We start from the raw sequence: 22,645 nt of genomic DNA, 5'->3' as shown, positions 1-22,645 counted from the left end.
TGAAACCCACTCCAAATAAATTCAACACACTAACAAAAAAACAAAAACAAAAAAAATTTGCAGCCCAAAATAAACAATATTCAAAAACCTGCACAGCAAAGAAAAACAGGCAGTACAAAAAAATAATTAAATGCTACAATACTAAAGAAAAACAGGCACAGAGTTAAAGAACTAAATAAAATCAATCAAACCAATTACAATGAAATAAAACACAATAAATACAGGCAAGTAAAACAAATAAACAAAAAGAAAAAAAAAGGCGCATGTCAATAAAGAAAAAAAAAAGCAAAATAGTAAAATTATACTTTCAAAATAAATCAAATGTACAAAACAAAACATCAGGTAATGACTCAATAAATAAAATTAATAATTAATTTAAAAAATACAACTGTTGAATTTTTCCATATGGTACTATTATGAGTATAATAAAGCTCAATCTAAAACTATAACCAAACCAAAAGAAAAAAAAATAAATTTCAAGAAATAAAAATCATTATGCAAAAATAAAATAAAATAAAACAGTGAGCCAAAAAAAATATTAGAAATAAAATTCGGGTCAACAAAATCAAAGAGGAAAAATAAGGGGGAAAAAATAAAATAAAAATGAAAAATGAACATGTTTTCTTTTAGGAAAAACAAGGGGGGGGAAAAAAAAAATTATATTTTTTTTTTAAATGGAGAAAAAAAAACAAAAAAACACACCAATAAATCACCCAAAAAAAAAAAAGAAATAAATAAAAATGCACAAACCAGTACAAAAACAAACTAAATATTGCTTAAAAAATATTTCAAATCTGAAACTAAACATCAAGCATGCAGTCGAAACTCAAGCATCACATCCCAAACGTTACCGGGCAATATTTGCGCCGCCCCATCGCTCAACCCGAAGAACATGTCGGAAAACCCTTGGGCCGCTTTTCCGTAGGCGTCGGCCGAGTCGTCCGAAAGGAAGCGGCTCGCCCTGCCGGGTGGCCGGCGGCCGGCCGCCATCTTGTCCCCGAAGGCGATCCACTGGCTCTGCGACCAGGACACGGAGGAGAAGGCGTCGGCGGCGGCGGCGGCGTCATCGCGACCCCACGCCGAGTTCCGGAAGCAGTCGGCCGCTTCGGGCGGCAGCGTGATGGGGGCGCTGTGGGCCCGGGCGGGCGGCGGCCGGAGCGCTTGGAAAGGCGTTTCCGGCGAGTCCCACGGAGACGACGTGGACGACGAGACGTTTTTGGGCCGCTCGGCTAAAGGGGGCGAGTGCTCGGGGGCCGGCGACATCTCCGCCGGAGCTTTTTGAAGTGACAGCAGTCCAAAGCAGAACATACAGTGGGTATATAAAAAGTCTACACACCCCTGTGAAAATGCCAGGTTTTTGTGATATTAAAAAAAAAATGGGATCAAGAAACCATTTTAAATCATTTGTCAATTACAAAAATGAAATTAGTAAAAATAAGTGGAAGGGTTGCATAAGTGTGCACACCCTCACTTACTGGTGATAGGTTTCACATCAGACTCGGGTTAAATGGAAGCCAGCACTCATTTCCCTCCATTTTTTTCTGCTAGTTTTTCGACATAATTTTAAGGTTTTATGCTAACACTTACTGATTACAGCGCACCTTGACTACAGTCCCCATTCCTAGTAGTGAAAATGAGCTAGTTCTAGTTCGTTAGTAGTTAAGAGTTAGTGAAGTTATTTACATAGTTCTTTGGTACCAAGTAGCCACAAGATGTCGGGAAAGCACTACTTTTGTCTAAATAAAGTTCCTCAACTCACTTTACTTTCCTTGGCACTAAAATGCCACAATTTCTAACCTTTATTTGCTAAAACACACTTATTTTTATTTATTTATTTATTTTTAAGAACATGTCCTTATTTTGCTGACTTTGCTCACCGATTTAGTTTAAAAAATAAAATAAAATAAAATAAATAAAAAAAATATTAAAGAACTTCCTCTGGTATTTTCCGAAACACTCACCTATTAGATTTTTCCCCAGAACCTTTCATACATTGTTACAAAAAATAATCTAGCCACATTTTCCTGGAATCTGTTATTCATAGTCACTGAAAAACTTATCAAGAGTTTTAAGAACATATCTTCCATTATATTCCTGAAAACTCAGCTTTTTACATTATTTACTTTTCTGCTTTAAAAAAAAATATATTTAATTTTTAATGCCAATGTACAAACCAGAATAAAAATAAATAAATAAATAAATAAATAAATAAATAAATAAATAAATAAATAAAATTAGCAGACAATGTTAATAAAAATCACACAGCCCAACATACAGCAAACATTGGGATAACTATTAATTAAAAATTAATGTTATTTATTTTTTTATTTTTTTGTGGGGGCTTTTACCTGTCGTGGCTTGCGACTCTCGTGTCACAAAAGATGGAGAAGAGAGGACAATACAGGCAAGGTCTGACGAGAGCAAGTACAAAAAAAATACATCCAGAATAATAACTGACGCGTTCGAAAACAACAAACCGTCAAAAGAGGAAGGAACAAATGAATGACGACTCTGGACAGACTTTTGTGCAGACATAATCGCCCGATGCTCTTTTTGACGTTGAAGCTTTGACAGTAACGAGACGGCGTTTGACAACATACGTGCCTTTTTTTGGGTTCACGGGCGACCCGCTCGACCCCGAAGAGGTGCCAATTAACGCTGGATTAGATATCATACGTGTGGAGAGAAAGGGGGAGTGATCAAAAATAACTGAAAAGGACGTTTTAATTTCAATGACATCAAGTAGCAGGGGGAGGGTCGGGTTCCTGTGGGGAACCACTACTAGCTAGCCATATCAAATATGTAAATGTTTGGATACCTGCGGATGTGGACACTGGTTGGGAGGAAGCTGCGGTAAGGAACGGGGCGAGCGGATCCAGGGACAGGAGGTCGTTGTTGGTCAGTCTGTGGGATACGCACGCCAGGGAAAAAACAGATTTGGCCAAAGTAAGATCAATTGACTCCGTCTGACTCAGTCCTTTAAAAGGGATACTAGACTTATTTAGCCATTTTTGGCAGTCAAACATTAACATTTTGCCTATAACAAATTTGATATTTTCATTGTTTTTCATGTACAATTAGTACCTTTAAAAACACATTTTGCAACTTGCTGTCGACTGAAAATGACATCACAAGGGCTCAGGTAACCAATCACAGCTCAGTTTGGGAATGTCACATGACCAAACCTAGAAAACAAGGTGAGCTGTGATTGGTTACCTGAGCCCTTGTGATGTCATTTTCAGTCGACAGGAAGTTGCAAAATGTGTTTTTAAATGGTACTAATTGTACGTGAAAAATAATGAAAGTATCAAATTTATTATAGGCAAAATATTAACTTTTATTGCTATAATGGGCTAAATAAGTGAAGTATCCACAGTACGAATTTAAATCAATCATGCCCATGATATTCTATTATTATAATTTTAAATATTACATCAAATAGTATATAATACTGAATTAAACAGGGATGCCGATAATTTCGGTGCTCATTTTTTTCCCCCCTCGAACCACCGACATACATTTTCGACATACAGGACTGTCTCAGAAAATTACAATATTGTGATAAAGTGCATTATTTTCTGTAATGCAATTAAATAAGCAAAAATGCCAAACATTCTGGATTTATTACAAATCCACTGAAATATTGCAAGAATTTTATTAATTATAAAAGCTTGAAAATATAATTTTATTAATATTGCTGATTATGGCTTACAGTTTAAGAAACTCTCAAATATTATATCTCAAAATATTAGAATATTTCCTGTGACCAAGTAAAAAAAAAAAAGCCATAATCAGCAATAATAAAACAATAAAAGGCTTGCAACATTTCAGTTGATTTGTATTGACTTTCTGCTTATTTAATTGCATTACATAAAATAACGGACTTCTAATTTTCTGAGACAGTCCTGTATACACATTACCTTATTATTATTATTATTTTCCAATCAAATGTGGTCATTGAGTTCAAAAGTCAAGAAAGCGAGAAAGGTGCTGGTGCTACTTACTCATACGAAGCCGGCACTCGCGCTTTGGCCAGCTCGTCACCTGCGGGGAGGAAAACAACTTTTAGGCATTGGAGTGAGACTGACCTGCCCAACCAACACACGATTTGTCCCACAAGAAGTGTTTCGAAGTCCATCGCACTTTCATCTCCCCACAAATGAACTGACATAAAAACAAAAGCCACCATCTGACGTGAAAAAAGTGAGCCAAAATCAAGAAAGGGACACTTGCCATGGATGGCAAATTACAAATAGCAGGTTGACCCATGATAAAAGCACTTTCCAACACGGGGCTGCATTAATTGGTCTTTCTGTTTAAAGTCTGAAGCTGCAGTAGAATAAGGTTGGATTTACACTGCAATGTGCCATACTGTATTCATATTTGTGTGTACAGTAAATCTCAAATGTGACATATTTACATCTATGCACCTCTAATTCGTCATAATTGCGACTGTCAACGTACCTCTAATTTGCATCCATACGTTCCTACTGTACCATATTTGCATCTATGTTTTAGCAGTATAGAAAACGGATGGTCAGATATTGTCCCATGCAGAGTAAATCCATCCTGAATATTAAAAGCAGCACACAAACATTTGGAAGTTAGGAGTGCTGTTAGCTGCGTGGGAGACTTCCGTGTCTGGAACAATAGCGGGGCCAAAGAAATTTGGGTTTGGGGTGCTGTGAACAGAAACTCACCCTGAGCTTTGGAGCTTAACGTGGACGCTTCCGTCAACCCTGAGCGCATGCACAGCGACAATGTCAGTCATTTAAAAATAATAATAATAAAAAATCTGCCTAGCGACACACCCGGGAAACTTTTTGTTTCAGTGATTCATGATAAATTTAAATGATTTATTAAAAACGTCTTGCTCCGCTAAAAATGGCTTCCAATCCCGATTGAATGGAACCGGATCACCTGGCAACTAATCTGGATTACCTGGATCCAGAATGACTCACAACTGATCCATATTGCCTTCCGTCAAATCCGGATTGACTGGTGACCAATCCAGATCTATTGGACCCAGATTATCAGGCAACCAATCCCGATCGATTGGCAACTAATCTAGACTGAATGGCTCCGGATTGGCTCGCAACCGGCCGGCAATTCTGGTTGGCGCGTGGAACAGATGAGCTCGTATATTTGAATTTTATAAAATAAATCAAATCAACTAGATATGGAAGGAAATTGGTTTGACTTTACAAATGTATACGGATAGAAAATGTGCTGTTTATTTTCGGATGATATTAATGACATCATCGATGTGTTGGACTTTAGATGAATAGCTGCTCAAAAGCTCAGCTAATCAAAACACAACCTTGTGGGAAAAAAAAAAGAAAAGTTCCAGATTGATAGCTGGTGTTTTTCCAGCGGGACCCACCAGAGCAAAGACAGATAACCCAGACGGGAGCCGAGGACGCCGAGGGATTATTTGTGACATGTTAAAATACTCGCGTCCAATTAGGCAATTAATCTCCCTTACGCGCCGGCGGGAGGCAAACAAACGCCGATGCTGGCGTTCCCGGGAAAAGAACAGCTATTTGCTTCTTTTTTTTTCCCCGGGACGTGTTGCTCTTGGCTCAGCTTTTTGAGAGACTTCTTTGAAAAACAAGCGTCGAGTAAAAAGGCACTCGGGGGGGGCAGGGGGGTCCAAGGAGGTGAAAATACTTACTGGATTGGTTCCTCCGCATTTGGCCCTAAAGAAAAAAATAATAAAATCAAAAATGTGCCGTCAACTTGTTTGAAAACATACAAAGAAAAAAAGACAATGTAAACAGAGAAAAAAAAATACATTTACAAATTTGATATATTTTTGGGTTCTGTCTATTTGTGGTAAGGTGTTATTGAAAAATAATTATCATTTTAAAACATGTTTTTCCTGAAAATAAGTAATGATATTTAATTATTCTGTTGCTACTACAATGACATCATGCATGTATAAAAACAGTTTGACTTTTCCAAGTGTTTTTACGATGTGCAATTATAAATTATATTAAATCTGTTTTTGTAGACCATGTAAAATAAACAGTAAATTCCTAAAGCGTTTACTGGCCTTTATTTTACAAATATTAAGCACCATATTTTCTTTTATATCCTCAACAAATAATACATGGTTATTTACTTGCTTCATAGATATTCTAATTTCACCAATCATGCATAAAGTTTGGACATTTAAAAGTTTTTACAACATACAAAAAGATAAATTGTGCCGTTATTAAAATTTTCATTGCCAATTTATTCAAGCCTTTTTAAAAAATATTTTTCAATTGTTTTATTATTTTTTTAAAGCTATGCCACATATTTATTTTGCTGTTTTTTTTTGTTTTGTTTTTTTAAGCATTTAAATCCTTATTTTTATTTTTTTTTACATTTACCGGTATGTGTTTTTGTTTGTATTTAAAATTCTACATCTACATCTATTATAAGTTACTGTTTTTCCTGATCCAGCAAGAATGTGTAATACAAATAAAGTTTTTCAAACATGTATTTTGATTTGCTGCACACAGCCAACAACGCGGTCACAATGACATACAGCAATAGCAGTCACTAGTAAAGCAAAGACTAATAAATACATACGACCTAAATCCGACACTCCCGACGTTTTTAAGAGCTGAACTTTATCCTGAACTTTTTCTTTTTTAACCTGCTCAGTGCGAGACGGTAAAAAAAAAGATGCTTTCAAGTGCTTAAAAAAAAAAAAAAGTTAGAATGATTGCTCCCAATGGCCTGGGACGTTCCCGCTTCGAAAGTGAACGGGCCAGTAAATCACACTTGATGTTGTTGGAAGCAGCGGGATGTCAGAAGATTGGACGCCGTGCAGTGACCATCGCTCATGGACTACTAGACAAACACGTAAATCTGCACAGTCAGGCTGCGTAACACAAGATCCTCTCCTCTCCTCCGTGTGTGTGTGTGTGTGTGTGTGTGAGACACAACAAAATTGCTCTGAGGAACACAAAACAGGCGAGGTTCCGTCCCACCCGGCGCTAAGCGGCAAATGGGTTCAATTACGGCTCTCCTCAGTGACCACACACACACACGTGCATATAAATAGAAAAAGAAATGGAGGGAGCCAAACAGGAGGTGGGTTGGGGGGAGGAGGGAAAAAAAAAAAAAAAAAGACATTTAAATAATTGACACCAGACGACTCAATCGTGTCAGCAGCCGAGAGGATGATGGATGGCGACTTTAATGGGGAAACCGCCTGTCAATATAAACAGGAAGTGACACGGGGCAAACGTGCATGCGTTACCGCACAGGTGACGCATTCAGGGCTCCAGGGCCAGATTAGGGGGAGGGAAAAAAAAAAAAAAAGCTAATAATAACCATAGCCAGGGGACATTTTGCAATATGAGGTGATGATTTGAGGTGCCCACATCGAAGAACATATTAGCAGTTTGCAGTACATGAAAGCAAAACTACCGTAATTTAAGTTAATATTTTGTCTATAATTAATTTGATACTTTCCTTATTTTTCATGTACAAATAGTACCTTGAAAAACACATTTTGCAACTTGCTGTCGACTGAAAATGACATCACAAGGACGCAGGTAACCAATCACAGCTCACCTGTTTTCAAGGTTTGGTCATGTGGGAGGAAAAAAAAAAAAAATTGTACATGAAAAATAATGAAAATATCAAATTTATTATAGGCAAAATATTAATGTTTGACTGCCAAAAAACAACTATGCTTTTTTCTTTTCTTTTATAGCATGATTGTTGGTTTTAACCCTTGTCTGCATCCTTCTTTTGCTAAAAAAAAAAAGAAGACCCACTGAGAATGGAGTACTTTCTAAAAATAGAAAAGATGTATAAACTGTTGCTGTTTCATTTGATATGTTAAGTATTGTACATCTATTCCCGTTTACACAAAAGAAGGGCAATTTTTTCGTTTCCTGGCTGTACCTGTTGTGAACCGAACCGTGATCTTAAAGAAAACTCCGAGGTCCGACATATGTCCCCAACTGTGATTTGCGTCATAACTACGACACGGCCTGAAAAACTTCAGAAATGGACGCTTTAAAAGTAACAACTGTGAGCGCGCGTGTGCGTGAAGAAAGAAAACAAACAGAGGGGAGGAAGAGAGGTGAACGGCCAAGATAGAGTGTTGCCCTCTCTTTGCCACGCCAAGCCTGGCACGCACGCACGCACGCACACACAGCTGACTTGAATTTTTAATGACTGTGCTTATTTTCAGAGAGAGTGAGGCCGTGTGTGTGTGTATGTAAGAGAGAGAGGGGGAGATCGTCTATTGCGACATTCCTTTAAGTGCATGTGTATCATAATAAAGTTGTTCTAGGGAGTTAAAAAAAAAAAATCTAAAAACAAACAAAAGTTTAAAAATACAACGATCAATAATTAACAACTGCTGGATAAAAGTAGTAGCAGGTCTTCAAGCTTAACTGTACTATAACATTTTTCATTAAAAAAAAAAAGTCTTAAGTGTTTTTTATATTGTTATACCTCTTTTACACTATGCTTTATATTTTTCCAAGTTTTGCTTTTGTATTTTTGATTGTATTAAAATACATTTTATGTTAATCCAGTTTTTCCTTATTAATCATAAAGTAATTAAACAGAAAAAAGTTTTACATTAAATGGGGTCAAAACCACAAAAATGATACATAGGTTGTAATGTTGTGTTATTAAATAAATAAATTTTTTTGACTGTATATTTTTAAAAATATTTTTTTAAGAATTCAAATGGTATATTACCAATAAATATTTCTCCCAGCAATGAAATACGACGCAGAATTCGTACTGACCCATGAACATTTTTGGCGTACCAGAGAAACTTGAGAATCTGCATTACAGCGTGATGATCCAATAACGTAAATTAATTTTAAATACATTAAAGGTCTGATTAACTCAAAAACATTTTGTTTGAAATATTTGTTAAACATTGCAGATTTGCTTTTACGCCAATGAAAAAGTTGCAGGTCAAATGCATTTTAAAAACTGATGTTCTTTTCTGCAGTTGTCCAATGATGCAAACTCATTTATTATGTTTAAAATAATTCCAGAAATATTTACTCACAATCCCCAACTCAAGGTAATATATCCTGGGAGATGTATGTAAACACTGTATTTAACTTTGTGTGTTGTTAAGTAGTGGCTTGGGGGGGTGGGGGGGGGGGGTTGAGGGGATTTAATGCAATCACGTAAAGCTGCATGTGACTCACGAGCTAATGCTCAGGCTCTTGTTAAGTATAAAAATAAATGCCTTGAAAGGCCAGGAATGCCACCGGCGTCCTGTGGTCAAGCGTGACTAAAACATTCCCATGATGCCCTCTAGTGTTGCTAAGTGGGAGCGTTCCTCCTCTATGTTGACCAGTGACTAATATGAGGCAGGATTTTTTTTGAGAGCCTGCAGCTGTAAAATCTCTGACACAAAGGAATTTTTTATAGTAAGTTTATAGTATGTAATTTTTAACTGCAATCACTGTATTGCACCAGCGGTGGCGCTATATCAGAAACAGTTGGAAGTCACTCCTAAAACACAAATTCCCTTGACGGCAGACAATGTCAGACAATTTCATGGATTTTCAAACTGATAAAAATATTGTGTCTTGATTCTCAAAGACACAATATTTATCAAAAACCCTGCACGCCGAGTGCATTTCTAGTCGTCAACGGCGACGTACCGAGGTAGACGGCGACAGGACGATGTTGCCGATGGAGGCCTTGAGCTCGTCGATGGTGGCGCGGTTCTGGTGCGCGCCGTTGTTGGGCTGCACGGGCTTGATCTCCACGTGGAACTTGCGCGGCTCGTCCTCGTCCTCGGAGTCGCTGGACGAGTAGAAGGAATTCTCTTTGGCATGTTCGCCACATCCCGTTAAGGAAGCGACAAGAGCAAAAGAAAAGGAAAAAAAAAAAAAACAGGCAGAGGAAGATCCCCTCATAAGGCTTATGATATTTCAAAGAGGGTAAGGTAAAAATTTTCATTGCCGTAATATATTTTTTGGCACCACTAGCCTAGACCGCCATCCATTTTCATCCATATAAGGGCGTACTGTCCCGCCCTCTGCTGTTGATTGAAGTTGATGTCAAAGTGCCCTCGAGCTCAATTGTTTTCTGGGTTTGGTCACATTTTATTGGCACAATCATCAGCCCCTTATGCATTATTTCTATAAATGATGAGATCATTTATTTACTAATTTAGCTGACGTCAAAGTGGAAGCACCAGATTGAGAAGCAGCGATTTGAAGGATATCATTCTCCATGGATTCTGGCCGGATACAGAAACCCTCGTCGTCGACCCGCGGAACATTCTGCAAACAAGAGCCAATGTAGACAATGCTTGACTTCAAATAAATCACAATGTACAACTCAAGCCATCAATTAAAAGTCACTATGTCATATCAACGCTGTATGGTAGCTTTTCAGTATGTATCCGTAAGGCGATAAACTTTGCGAAACTGTATTTGAGGAAAAGATTTGGGTGTGGAAGACTTCATCATTTATTACAGACTGTGACTCGTAAAACAATGTGCTGCAGATTGTGTGTGTGTGTGTGTGTGTGTGTTGGCTTGCTTACAGCGTTCTGAATGTCTATGGCCCCGTAGTATCCGGGGGGAGCGCCGTTGGCAGCGTTCTACGAGCATAAACAAAGACAGGCGCAATGAATGAATGAATGAATGAGCAAATCTGCAAAACAAACAAGAGGGAAGCGGGGAGAGACACAGAGCGAGAGCGAGCAAACGAGTCACATGTTCAAGTAGTAAGACGAGACACAAAAATGAGCGCCTCCCCTGATGCTCAACATGGCCAGTGACAACAACAACAACAACAACACAACGAGCAGAGGAGAAGAAGCCGTTTACTCACACTTTCCGCCTCCGTTGATTCCCTGCAAGACAAAAGGGACACGGCACCATGACAAAACGCTCGTCATTGTTATGCTGCGCTTTAAAACGTGAGAAACGGAAGTTGAAAAATGTTCTTTTCAGCTGCTTTTTTTTTTTTTGTAATTATTTTTATATTCATAAAATATTATTGGTATTTATTGATTTATTTTTAGAAATTATTAACCAACCAAAACCGTTTAGAAATACTTGATTTCTTTTACGATACAGTGTTTGATGCCTAAATAAATAAAATATATTACATTTCCTGAACAATGGTTTTGAGATTCTATTATACCACTCAACAGCGACAATATACATTTAATATTGATTGATGGAATTTCTGTTGTATAATGTATAGCTAAATCGTACTATACTGTATTTCATTTTCATAATATTAAAGTGAGTTTAAATCTCAACTAATTAGTTTGTCTATAATCTTATCTACCTTCTTAAAAGCCTCCTATGGACAAAGTGTTGAGAATTAGCGTTAGCATTAGCATTAACTCTGTCCAATGTTTTTGTTTTATTTTTCAAATAAAATAAGACCATAATATATTTAATTATATATTTTTTACTCTCTTTGATTTGATGACAAATGATAATTTCACCTGCCAGAAGCAATATGGAACATAAAGATTGATTAATATATATGGATACATGATACAGTATGACGACACCATTTCTAATACAGAAACTTACGTGGAGTCCGTGTCTTTGTCTTTCCTGCGTCCTGGGATGCCAAATGGTTTTCTCCTCCTGGGTTTGGCACCTTTGACAATACAAAATGTAGTTCATTAAAAAAAAATAAAAATAAAAATAAAGTTATATATATTAATGTCAATTAAATTTCCTACCTTCGGTAGCGATGGCGGCGTTGCACTCCTCAAACTCAATGGGCCCTAATGAGACAAAAAAAAGGGGGAAAAAAAATCTTTTTAGGTTCATTTGGCACACAAAGGGTCAACGAGCCGCTGCTGTGAACGCTGCAAAACGTACATCACGCAATCATCGCACACGCATACACACTTGAGTCAAATAAATACACAAAAATGCACGCACACACACACACAAGGGTGGCGGCGAAGTTGGCGTGCAGCACAGAGTGTACGCAAACAGGGCGAAGCTGATCCCACGGGGCAGAAGGGGTCAATGAACAAGTCAAACGTACGTCTGGTGGCCGTCGCAGCAGACACGGGGGAAAAAAAACAAAAAAAAACAAACATACAGGCAGCAACTCAAAATATTTAATTAATATATCTTTCATATGAATATTAGTTAGAAGAGTTCATTATTTTACACAACACAACTGCTTCTACAGCATCTTAAAAACTACCACACTTGAAACAGTACGGTCTATAAATAATAATAATAATAATAATGATAATGATAATAATAATAATAATAATAATAATAATAATAATAATACACAGACCCAACAGCTATGCTAATTTTTGTTAGCCCATCTAGGCTTTTTCGCATTATATATTGTATTCTATTATAATATTCCATAATTATAAGGGATGTAACGATATCGAAACATCACGATACGATATTGTCACGATATGACGCTCACGATACAATAATTTATCACCATATTGTGGGGATGTTGGCGATATTTAAATAAGGTCACAATATTGTTAAAAAAAAAAAAAAAAAGCACAATATTGTGCTTTGTACATAACAGCAATGCATATAAACCACCTACAATCTCTAATAACAATATTGAGGCGCTTACTTATTAATGCACGCACGCATTGATTTCCTCTACATATTGACTCGGTTCACAGACATATTACGTTCCCCTTCATCGGACAATTAGTGTGGATTTTAAACATAAACGGGCCAAAACATCCCTAACAAAAATTTAATTGCACTAAAGAACTAGCCAGCAGACATCAATGTCGCTCAGGTCTCAGGTAACAACCAATCACAGCTCAGCTTCAGAATACAGGTGAGCTGTGATTGGTCGTTGCCTGAGCAACTGTGATGTCATCTTCAGTCGACAGCAAGGAGCAAAATGGCCGCCCCCTGAGACGGATAAAAACGGCTGGATTGTGTTTCATAACTCATATTCCACAAATGTAACATTAATCAGAATGTCATGTTTAGACTAGTGAGGTCACATATAACATATTATTGGCAAGAAACATTTAAGGTTGACTTTCCCTAAAGAAATGGAATCGATCGATGCAGCCCAAGCTCGAGACACTCACGCGCAAACTAAACTAGCTAAACAAGAAGTTGAAAAACAAACTCCTTGAACGTAAAATGCACGTATTGACGAAAACGTTCAACTGCGCCGTCAAGGTAAGCAGTGAACACTGCCTCGAAGACAGGAAGTGCGTTTTGCCATCAGAGCAGATAGTGGAAGAGGCAGCAGCGCCCCGCGGCAACGCGGCACGATACGCTAACGCGCCTTGACCTGAAAAGAACAAAAGCCGGCCATGTTTTCACTCGCAACGTTTACATTAGCCGAGTCCGTCCGCGACCGCCGTCCTCTGGCGTGGGAGGGGGGCGAGCTTGGGGGGGTCGCCATTGATGCATTGTTTGGCGTGCGGCGGCGCCCCGATGTGAAGCGCAGGCAAGCGGCGAGTCACGAGAGGCGCCCATCACGCCAAGTGAAGTGGATAAAAGTACACCGATGACTGATCTACTCTACTGTGCAATATCGGCCCTTAACCGCTGGCACACACGCACAACACAACGGCTACATGAACTACTCTGTGTGTGTGCATGTGTATGTGTGCGGTTCATGCCAATCAAAACACAACTGACATTCAAGAATAGCACATCACACGAGAGGACGGACAGACGCTGGGATCAAACCCGTTGGAACATTGAACTGACAGGTTGGACGCTCTCATTTGTGCGTTTACAGTATGTGCATGTAAATTACAGTGCATATTATTGACTTGAGTGTACATGCAGATTTGTTGACAAACATCTCACTGTGTGGGATTTAGGGATGGGTACAGAAGTACGTGAATTTAATTTAATAGTCATTAAAATTCATTCCAATAATGCATTTTACTTTTATTACTCAAAAATAGGGCGAGTACTGATGCCAGGTATCAGTAACTGGCCGTCAAATACCGGGCTGTATTTCAAGGTATCATACTCAGAACAGTGACCGATACCAGCATACATGAAAATGTATCCTGTTGAAGAAATTTGATGAGATTTGCTCTGGATCTGTGATCCGGACCCTTTACTTAAAGGCACAGTCTTCCGTTTTCATTCAGGGAAATGCACTATATAAATACAGGATTTATACCCATGAACTCCTTCTCAATCTACACCTCTGGGCTTCTGTTAATGTGCGGTGGTGATTTTTGTCCTAAACCCCCCACATCCCCCAGCTTGTATTTTGCCATTTTGTGTTTGTTTTGTCAACAGCGGGACCTTTCTGTGGACAGACAGCCGTTTACCCCTCCAACCAATCGCAGAGCGGGGGGCGTGTCGCACTATATAATTCCTGTATTTATACTATATATTCCTGTATTTATATAGTGCATTTTCCTGAGTGAAAACGGACGACCCTGCTGGATCTGGTTAAATATTAATGCAGAGAAGAAGAAGAAGAAAATAATCACACATGCACCCAAAAATAAATAAATAAATACATAAATAAATAAATAAATGAATAAATAAAATGTCAAAATTTGTAGCCCATCCACGGTCCACCTAAATTATTCTTTTTAAATATCTGAAAAATTGCCCAGTATCAACAATACTGGCAATACATTTACTTGGACAAAACCAAATCTTGCATATACCCCCCCGAGAAAAAAAAAAAAAAAAAAAAAAAAAGCCCCACAAAAAACAGCGGCAGCCGTGTGAGTGCTATACAAAGTGCTCAAATCGACTTCTGTTTATGTAGGGGAAGATGTTTCCTTTCTTTTGGACTTGGCGGGCAGTCACGCGTGAGCAGCGGATGCTTTTTTTTTTTTTCTTCAAATCGCATATGCTTGGCATGGCACTGAGGAGGGTGGGTCGGTCCGGTGGGTGCTCGAAAAGGGGAAGGGTGGGCAGAGTTTGCGTGTCTGGCCCGCCGCCAGTTGACAGCTCAGCTGGATATCGTTGAACACTCCAAAAGCCCCCCCCCACCCCACCCCCCCTTACCTCCTCGCAGCGTGTCACTATGGGATCGTTTCCGCAATAAAAAGTTTATTCAACCTCGCTGGATCGCTTGCTAAAAGTGGGGGTGGGCAAATCTTGGCCTGCGGGCTACATGCGGCCCAAGCATTTAAATCATCATCAAGATTCCTACAAATGTTGAATTACTTTAGCTGTTATTTCCTACAATTAGTTCATTAAAATGTAAAATTAATCGGTTAGTTGAGTAAAGCTGAATAAAAATAGAACAATTACACAGGTATTTTTAAAATTGAATTTATAGGACAATTGGTTAATTAATTGGCATAAATTTACAAAATAGCATTCTAAATTAATAAAATCTGCTATTTAACTTTTTTTTTTTTACCTAATCTATCATCTATAAATTATTTTATACAATTATCAACTCAATATTTAAAAAAAAAAAAATAACATTAGCTTTCAATAAGTAAAACAGTTTATTACCATTTGTTTAAAAAAAAATGAAATTCCATTAAAAAATAATTATAATTAAGATTTTTTAAATAGATAATTTAATAAACAATTTGACCTATTTCACATGCACATTTTTATCTCATTTACAAATGACCTGAACTATAAATTGGCTAGCTGTTTTAAAAATAAAATATTCGTATTTTTACGATTACTATTTTACACATACCTTGTATTTAATATTTTTCTTCTGAATATTGGTTACTTTACAAATTAAATTAATCAAAAATTAAAATATGAATTATGGTTGTTATTAAAATGAACAATTACAAATATCTGACTTACACACGGACATTTTTTTTAATTTCATTTCATTAAATAATTACCAAGCGATTGTCTATAAATTAATTTTCACCTCATCCTACAGATGACCTTGCCCATCTTTATTCATTTATTACCATTACTTATTCATTCATTGGGTCCCTTGAAAAGCTATATAAGGCTATTATTATTTGTCCATTTTCAATTAGAAGGAGATAATTCATCACATCTAAAAAGGCGCAGATGGTTCAACTTTTCATCAGAAGAGCGACAGGTTATTTTTCTGATGGCTGCATTGAAAGGCGCGAATGAATGGATCCGTGCGGGCAGGAATTTTTGGCCCTTTTTATTTATTTTTTAAAGACTCAAATTATTTTGCTGTCCAAACAACACTGTTGTTTGGACGCCAAGGGGGGTGGGGCGGGGTCACGCATTGTTTACACACACAGCGCAGAGGTGAGCCGCCTGCGTGCCTGACATAATGCCGCGCATGAGTGGAGATGAGGAGGGGGGGCCGGCGAAGACGTCACGCAGACCTCAGGGGATTTAAATATTCACACGCATCCAATTTGTGGGATGATTAGTATTTTGGTGACAGAATCCACCTTCAATAACGTGATGAAAGCGCATCACAAAAAGGTGGATTGACGGATCTGCGCTATCGTGGGCAAAGTTTACACAAGAGTCATTGTTGAGCTTTGACCTGGTGGAAAAAAGCTCGCTTGTGCCCGCTTAAGTCAAAGCCCCCCCATGTGACGCATGCTTACTGGAATGCCGAGCCTGCCTACCTTAACAGCAGATTACCATGATCGACTGTGATGGCCGCTCGGCCGCCGTCTAATTGCCCCGCTCCGTCGCGCCCCCGCCCACAGGGGGCGCCTTTGTTTACACACAACTGACCTGATTATTATTTGACGCTATTAAGACACAATGCAGGCTGCAACGTCGGAAGAGCGGTTAGCGCGGCTGCCTCACTCTTCTGGTTCGGGGTTCCAATCTGGGTTTTGTGTGGGTTTGCTCCAGGTACGCCAGCATCCAATCATGTTTCGAAAACATGAGGCCAACTATACGTCGAGCCACACCTCAAACACAACTGGAGAAATCTTTAACCCTCTATCAGCTTTTGAGATGACACATATAATTTACTGTCCTGTATTACTTTTGATTGAACTACAAAAGCAGGGTGCGATTGTCAAGGAAGTAGCACCCCATACAAAAGTGGAGGAAAGAGAGATATTGTGGATATTGAGAGGTTGTTGGCAATGATCGATCATGCTGTTTTAACCTAAGTAAAAAAAAAAAAAAATGAAAATAAAACAAAAAGTGCATAATTGAGATTAATCTTCATCAGTCTGAGTGGTTCTTTTCTTCAACCCGCATTTCATTCTTTCTGATTGGATTGTGTGAATTTCAGTCACTGTTATTTTCATTTTCGTTTTAGTCATTGATGAAATTGTCAGTCAAATTTAGTTATTGTTATAGTCTCAATGTACGGTTTCTATTTTAGTTTTCATTTAATTTTCATCTGAAAATAATTTTTGGGGACGAAGATTAGGACGAAAATTTTTCGTCAACGAAATTTTCACCATGCTGTAATTCTGTTACCAAGCATCCAGTGAAATTAATTGAAATATTAATCTGTTCCAGCCGCCTTAGTGGGAAAAAAAAAATAATACACCCCTCAAATCTTTTCCTTCTGTTTTTCTTTGTTGAAAATAAAAAAAAAATGCTTCTTGCTTTTCCAGTTCAAAGAGCAACACAGTACTCCAAGAAATAGTCCAGTCAAAACAAAAACAAAACAAAACAAAACAAAAATACTGGCTTACCTGGTCTCTCCTTGCCCGTTCCTTTGCTTTCAGCCAGCTTCTGTATTAAGCTCTCCACTGAGGTGTTCTCCACGTTTCTCACAAATTCATTGTGAACCTGCACAACGCCCCAAAAGTCAAAACGTATGCATTAATTTAAACAGCGGATTATTATTTTTTTTTTACAGCGGATATAAAAAGTCTACACACCCCAGCTGAAAGGTTTTTGTGATCTTTAAAAAAAAAAAATAAAAAAAATAAAAAAATGTGACCTCCAACCTGTAAAACTCACAAAAAGTGGTTGCTTTAGTGTACACACCCCTTCATAACAGGGTTGTGTTCAGAATGAGCCACAGCTGTTCTAGTAGGCTTTTCCTTTTTGAAATTCACCTGCAGGAGTTTTTTTTTTTTTTTGCTTCAAAACTTGCAACACAGCTGTGGAACACTGCGGCCCAACGCAACCCGTCGAGACGAATCACTGTTGGCGCCACCGCCCCCCTGTGGGCAGGGGAAGGCATCGCCGCGCCGTTTGTTTACAGAGCGGATGCGACGCACGGGGCTCGGAGGAGACGGAAGAGCGGCGACCGCCTGTGTGTCGCGTCACCGCCACGCCATTTCGATGTGCGTGATATACTGTACGAGTGACTCTCGCACAAATGCGTGCGCGCGCACGCACACACCCTGGCCCTGAGGGTCCCGTGGAGAGGTGGAGTGCATTAGCTTTGTGAGTAGAGCATGTTAGACGGAGGGTGAGGTGTAGGGTGGAAGGGAGGGGGGGGGTGCATGCTCACGCAAGCTGTCAGGTGCTGCTGCCGTGAGGAGGGCGCGCACACACACAAATATGTACACATATCCGCTGAGGCTTTCGCCCACATGCATCTCCCTCCAAGGCATCCTCACTCTCACACACGAGCTCACTTACAAAAACAAACAGAGCACGCACACTGACAGATACACCTGCCACGCATGCACATGCAGAAGCACACGCACGCTCTGTGCACTTCTTTCCACTCCAGCCCGTCAAAAAGGAATTTTCCTCTTCACCGTTTCGCTCCCCTCACACCGTTGTTCTCTTCCTCTTCTCGCGCTTTTACTCTCACAGTTGGAAATACGCTCGAGCTCGAGCGTGGCTCCAAAATCACTCAAAACGGCGGCGGGTATCGTCACATTTGCCGACCCGCACTAAAGAGTGTGTGCGTGCGCGAGTCATCAATGAGTCATGTTCACCTGCCAGCCAGACCGCCACAGATGGGATGGGTCCAGATCCGGATCCAGGCGGACTCAGACCTATTTTTAGATCACTTTGACCGATTTTAGATGGTATTATGAATGACTGCCGTAAGAAAGTACAGTAATTGAACCGATGCCGTCTTGGGGCTGGACATGTGCAACTTTTGTGGGATTTATCCTATTTTACGATGTTTACCTTTTGGAGAATTTACGACAGTCTCATTTGAAATAGTGTAACTTTTATGTGCGGCTTTTCAGGATTTATTGTTGTCTTATTTACTCCTGTTATCTTAACCTGTACAATTTTTAGAGGATTTACTGTGGTCTTATTCACTCCTCTACAACATTGGGAAGGATTTTTGGTACATTTTCAGTGCTCTTAATTTAACTTGTGCAACTTTTGAAGGATTTACGGTATAAACAGTGCAAATTTAAAGGGATTTATTATGGTGGTCATAAATTTAACCTTTAGCAATTTTGGGGGGGAGAATTAAGACTATTATTACTAGTATTATTTGAACCTGCAATAACCGGCAGTGTTATTTTAAACTGTGCAACTTTTGGATGATTTTTACGGTAGTTTGAATTTAGCCGGTGCCACCTTTGGAGGTATTTAAAGGGATACTTTATTGATTTAGCCATTTTTGGCAGTCAAACATTAATATTTTGCCAATAATAAATTTGATATTTTTATTATTTTTCATGTACTAATTAGTACCTTTGAAAACACATTTTGCAACTTGCTGTCGACTGAAAATGACATCACAAGGGCACGGCTAACCAATCACAGCTCAGCTTGTGAATGTCACATGACCAAACCTAGAAAACAGCTGAGCTGTGATTGGTTACCTGAGCCCTTGTGATGTCATTTTCAGTCGACAGCAAGTTTCAAAATGTGTTTTTAAAGCTACTAATTGTACATGAAAAAACAATGAAAGTATCAAATTAATTATAGACAAAATATTAACTTTTTAATTGCTATAATGGGCTAAATAATTGAAGTATACATTTAAGGAACCCTTATTTCAAACTGTGTAACTTTTGCAGGATTTAAGGCAGCCTTATTTCAAACAGCACAACTTTTGGGGGATTCAGATAAGCCTTATTTGCAAGTGCGGGAGGATTTACTGTACAACTTTTGGAGATTTAGGATAGTCGTAAGTGAATCTGCGCAAACAGATTTAAGTTGGCTAATTTTAATTTTGTGAAACTTTTGTGGGGATTTACAATATTTATTTATTTTGTGCAACTGGAATTTTGTGAGATTTGCAGTATCCTATTTCAACCTGTGCAAATCTTGGATTTATACTTCCCCTATGAATTAACTGACAAAAAAAAATAAAAAATTCAAAAATCCCACATGAATAATGAAGTGCCATTTAAAGTACATGTTCCATGTATCGCATGCCGCTCTTTACGCAAGCTATTCCGAGTGTTGCGCGCATGTAAACATTTGCTCAGCTCGTCAGCACGCATGCCGCAGGCCGCGGTGACTCAGCACAATATTGCAACCTCTGACTATGGGCCTGAGTGTGGCGCTCGCCTTGTAGCCCGCTTTGGACAGACGATTTATCACCGCAGCACGACGGCCGCTTGTGATGCTCTGGCTGGGAAACGGAAAGGCTGGAGTTTTTTTTTAAAACGAGGAGAACCACCGGGCCTTCGCACCAAGTGCAGCACGCCGCTAAATAACCCGCGGTGGCCTGTCGCTGCGCATTGCTTCCAACTTATTTGCCACTTCAGCTGCAGGCAACTTTCACTGTGGACTTGTGCGCCTCTCGGTGGATAAAAGAGGAAGAGAAAAGCAACTTCCTGTTGTTGTATATTACAGAAGTGTGTTAGAGACATACTGAAAAGGAAAAAAATGAACTAGATTGAAATCTTACAAGAATTTGGTCATAGTAAGAATGTTTACATTTGACTATTTAATATTATTTTGTCAAAAAAAAGTTGCGAAAAATGTGTACTATTGCTTTTTAGCACTGTATAAAAATAGAAATTATATTATATAAATATAATTATATAATTATATAAATATAATATATAATTACAATATAAATTTTATTCTTGAAAAAAAAGTCATCTCAAAATCCCCAAAACATCTTTTTTTTTTTTTTTTTTTTTAATCTAAGACAAAACAAAACAAAATAAACATTTATCCTGGGGGAAAAAATCTAGAAAAAATATCACTTTTATTAAAACAAAATTACCCTATAAAATGTTTATCCTAGAAAAAGAAACTTTTTCAACTCTAGAAAAAAATAAAATGTATGCATTTATTTTCATGTATCTTAAAGAAAAAAAAAATTTAAATCATGAAAAATCTATTTTTTTTCTTTACAAATGTGTGTTTTCTTCCCCCTTGAAATAAAAAAATCACTATTTTTACTGTCTATTATTATTATAATTATTTTTATTATTGCTCATCAATGTGACATTCTGGAAACTGGCATTGCATACAGACAACCTGAAAAGTGTTTTCTGCGGAGTTGAGCGCCCCTCAGTGGACGACACGTGAAGCGCAGCACAGCGGGCATCTTCCCTCTGCCTTTGCTTGCGGAGTGAACTTTTAAAAGTTAGCAAACAAGTGGAGAGTAACGCTGGGAGCGTGACGGAGGTGTTTTAGATGAGTCTTGATCACTTTTTAATTGCTGGGCGCGGAAGGCCGAACGGCGCATTTCCTGCTTCCCAGTTAAACCATTAGCGAGATCAAAGCGGACACTAATTGATATGACGCCCAGTGAACCCGGTCGGGTCAACACCTACCTCCGCCCGCTGGAATGTTCCGGAGCATGTGCGTGCCTGCGTGCGTGCGTGCGTGCACTCACCTCTCCTATTTGGACGTGCGTTTCATCCACGGATTGGGAGTACGATTGGATGATTTCCTTCATGTGGAGGATGTGGCTCTCTTCAATGTTCTGGAATTTCTGCATTGAAACGACACAAAACATTAAATAAAATATGACAAATATGACAAAATATGCTGTGCTTAAGGTGCCCCGATCAAACTTTTCACACTAAATATCACCTACAGCTTCTGTGGTATCAACTAGGGGTGGGAACCCCTGGCTACCTCACAATACGATATGCGATACAAGGCTCACGATAACGATTATCTCACGATATGACGATACCGCGATTATCGATATATTGCACAGGTAATATATCCATGATAATCTACGATAAATCTAATCATAAAATAATAATAATGATGATAATAATAATAATAATAATAATAATAATAATAATAATAATAATAATAATAATATAAATAAAAATAATAAATACAAATTAATAAAAAATAAAATAATTCATAATAAATAAATATAAATACATAATATATTTGTATATATACAAACATAAAATAATGATAATAATAATAATAAATAAAAATAAATTACATAATAATAATAATAACAACAACAACAACAACAACAACAACAACAACAACAAAATCTAAGCTCATTCGCCTTCTTCGCCTGAAGACTTGCATCTATTTCCTTGCCACTCTTATAAGGCGCTCACCCTAGTGGCCCGCCAAATAATTGTGCAATAAGTCATGAACAATAGAGCCATTGTAGTGGGTGTATATTAACTAAAATATTGTGACACTGGAATAGACGTAATCTGGAATAGACGTAATCACAATTTTATTTCGATATCGATATATCGTCACTCCTAGTGTCAACTATATATATATTTTTTTCCAAATCTGTTAAATTCTAATGAGAGGCTCTTCAAAACAAAGAGACAAAGATCATACCTGTGCCGTTTCCTCCATCTTGAGTTCAAAGTCGGACTTGGCGTAGGCGTATTTTTCCACGTACGACTTGTAGGTCTCAGTGGCTTTTTTGGCTTTTATTCCCGCCTGAGCATGTGCAAGAAAAAGGG

The 22,645-nt window shown here is 38.3% G+C and overlaps 1 protein-coding gene across 7 annotated transcripts in view; it reads right to left on the bottom strand.

The window, feature by feature from the left end:
- The window catches only part of fcho2 (FCH and mu domain containing endocytic adaptor 2), a 41,350-nt gene that overhangs the window by 8,292 nt on the left and 10,413 nt on the right, over positions 1-22,645 (bottom strand). For 2 of the 7 annotated variants that reach the window (XM_077496676.1, XM_077496681.1), the window contains exons 6-20: positions 22,518-22,622; positions 21,583-21,681; positions 17,546-17,642; positions 11,705-11,749; positions 11,550-11,619; positions 10,831-10,852; positions 10,541-10,597; positions 10,217-10,274; positions 9,648-9,823; positions 5,675-5,699; positions 4,701-4,739; positions 4,005-4,044; positions 2,819-2,904; positions 2,349-2,411; positions 852-1,274 (exon numbers count right to left, since the gene is read on the bottom strand). In XM_077496676.1, the coding sequence (XP_077352802.1) occupies positions 852-1,274; positions 2,349-2,411; positions 2,819-2,904; positions 4,005-4,044; positions 4,701-4,739; positions 5,675-5,699; positions 9,648-9,823; positions 10,217-10,274; positions 10,541-10,597; positions 10,831-10,852; positions 11,550-11,619; positions 11,705-11,749; positions 17,546-17,642; positions 21,583-21,681; positions 22,518-22,622 (1,405 nt within the window). The remainder of the gene's footprint in view (positions 1-851; positions 1,275-2,348; positions 2,412-2,818; positions 2,905-4,004; positions 4,045-4,700; positions 4,740-5,674; positions 5,700-9,647; positions 9,824-10,216; positions 10,275-10,540; positions 10,598-10,830; positions 10,853-11,549; positions 11,620-11,704; positions 11,750-17,545; positions 17,643-21,582; positions 21,682-22,517; positions 22,623-22,645) is intronic. The other 5 variants (XM_077496678.1, XM_077496677.1, XM_077496679.1 and 2 more) reach the window with 5 other exon arrangements.

This window comes from Festucalex cinctus, chromosome 15 (genome assembly GCF_051991245.1).
Source record: "Festucalex cinctus isolate MCC-2025b chromosome 15, RoL_Fcin_1.0, whole genome shotgun sequence".
In the NCBI taxonomy this organism is placed as follows: domain Eukaryota; kingdom Metazoa; phylum Chordata; class Actinopteri; order Syngnathiformes; family Syngnathidae; genus Festucalex; species Festucalex cinctus.
The sequence above is the reverse complement of the archived record's forward strand: the minus strand, read 5'-3'. Positions and strand labels throughout refer to the sequence as shown.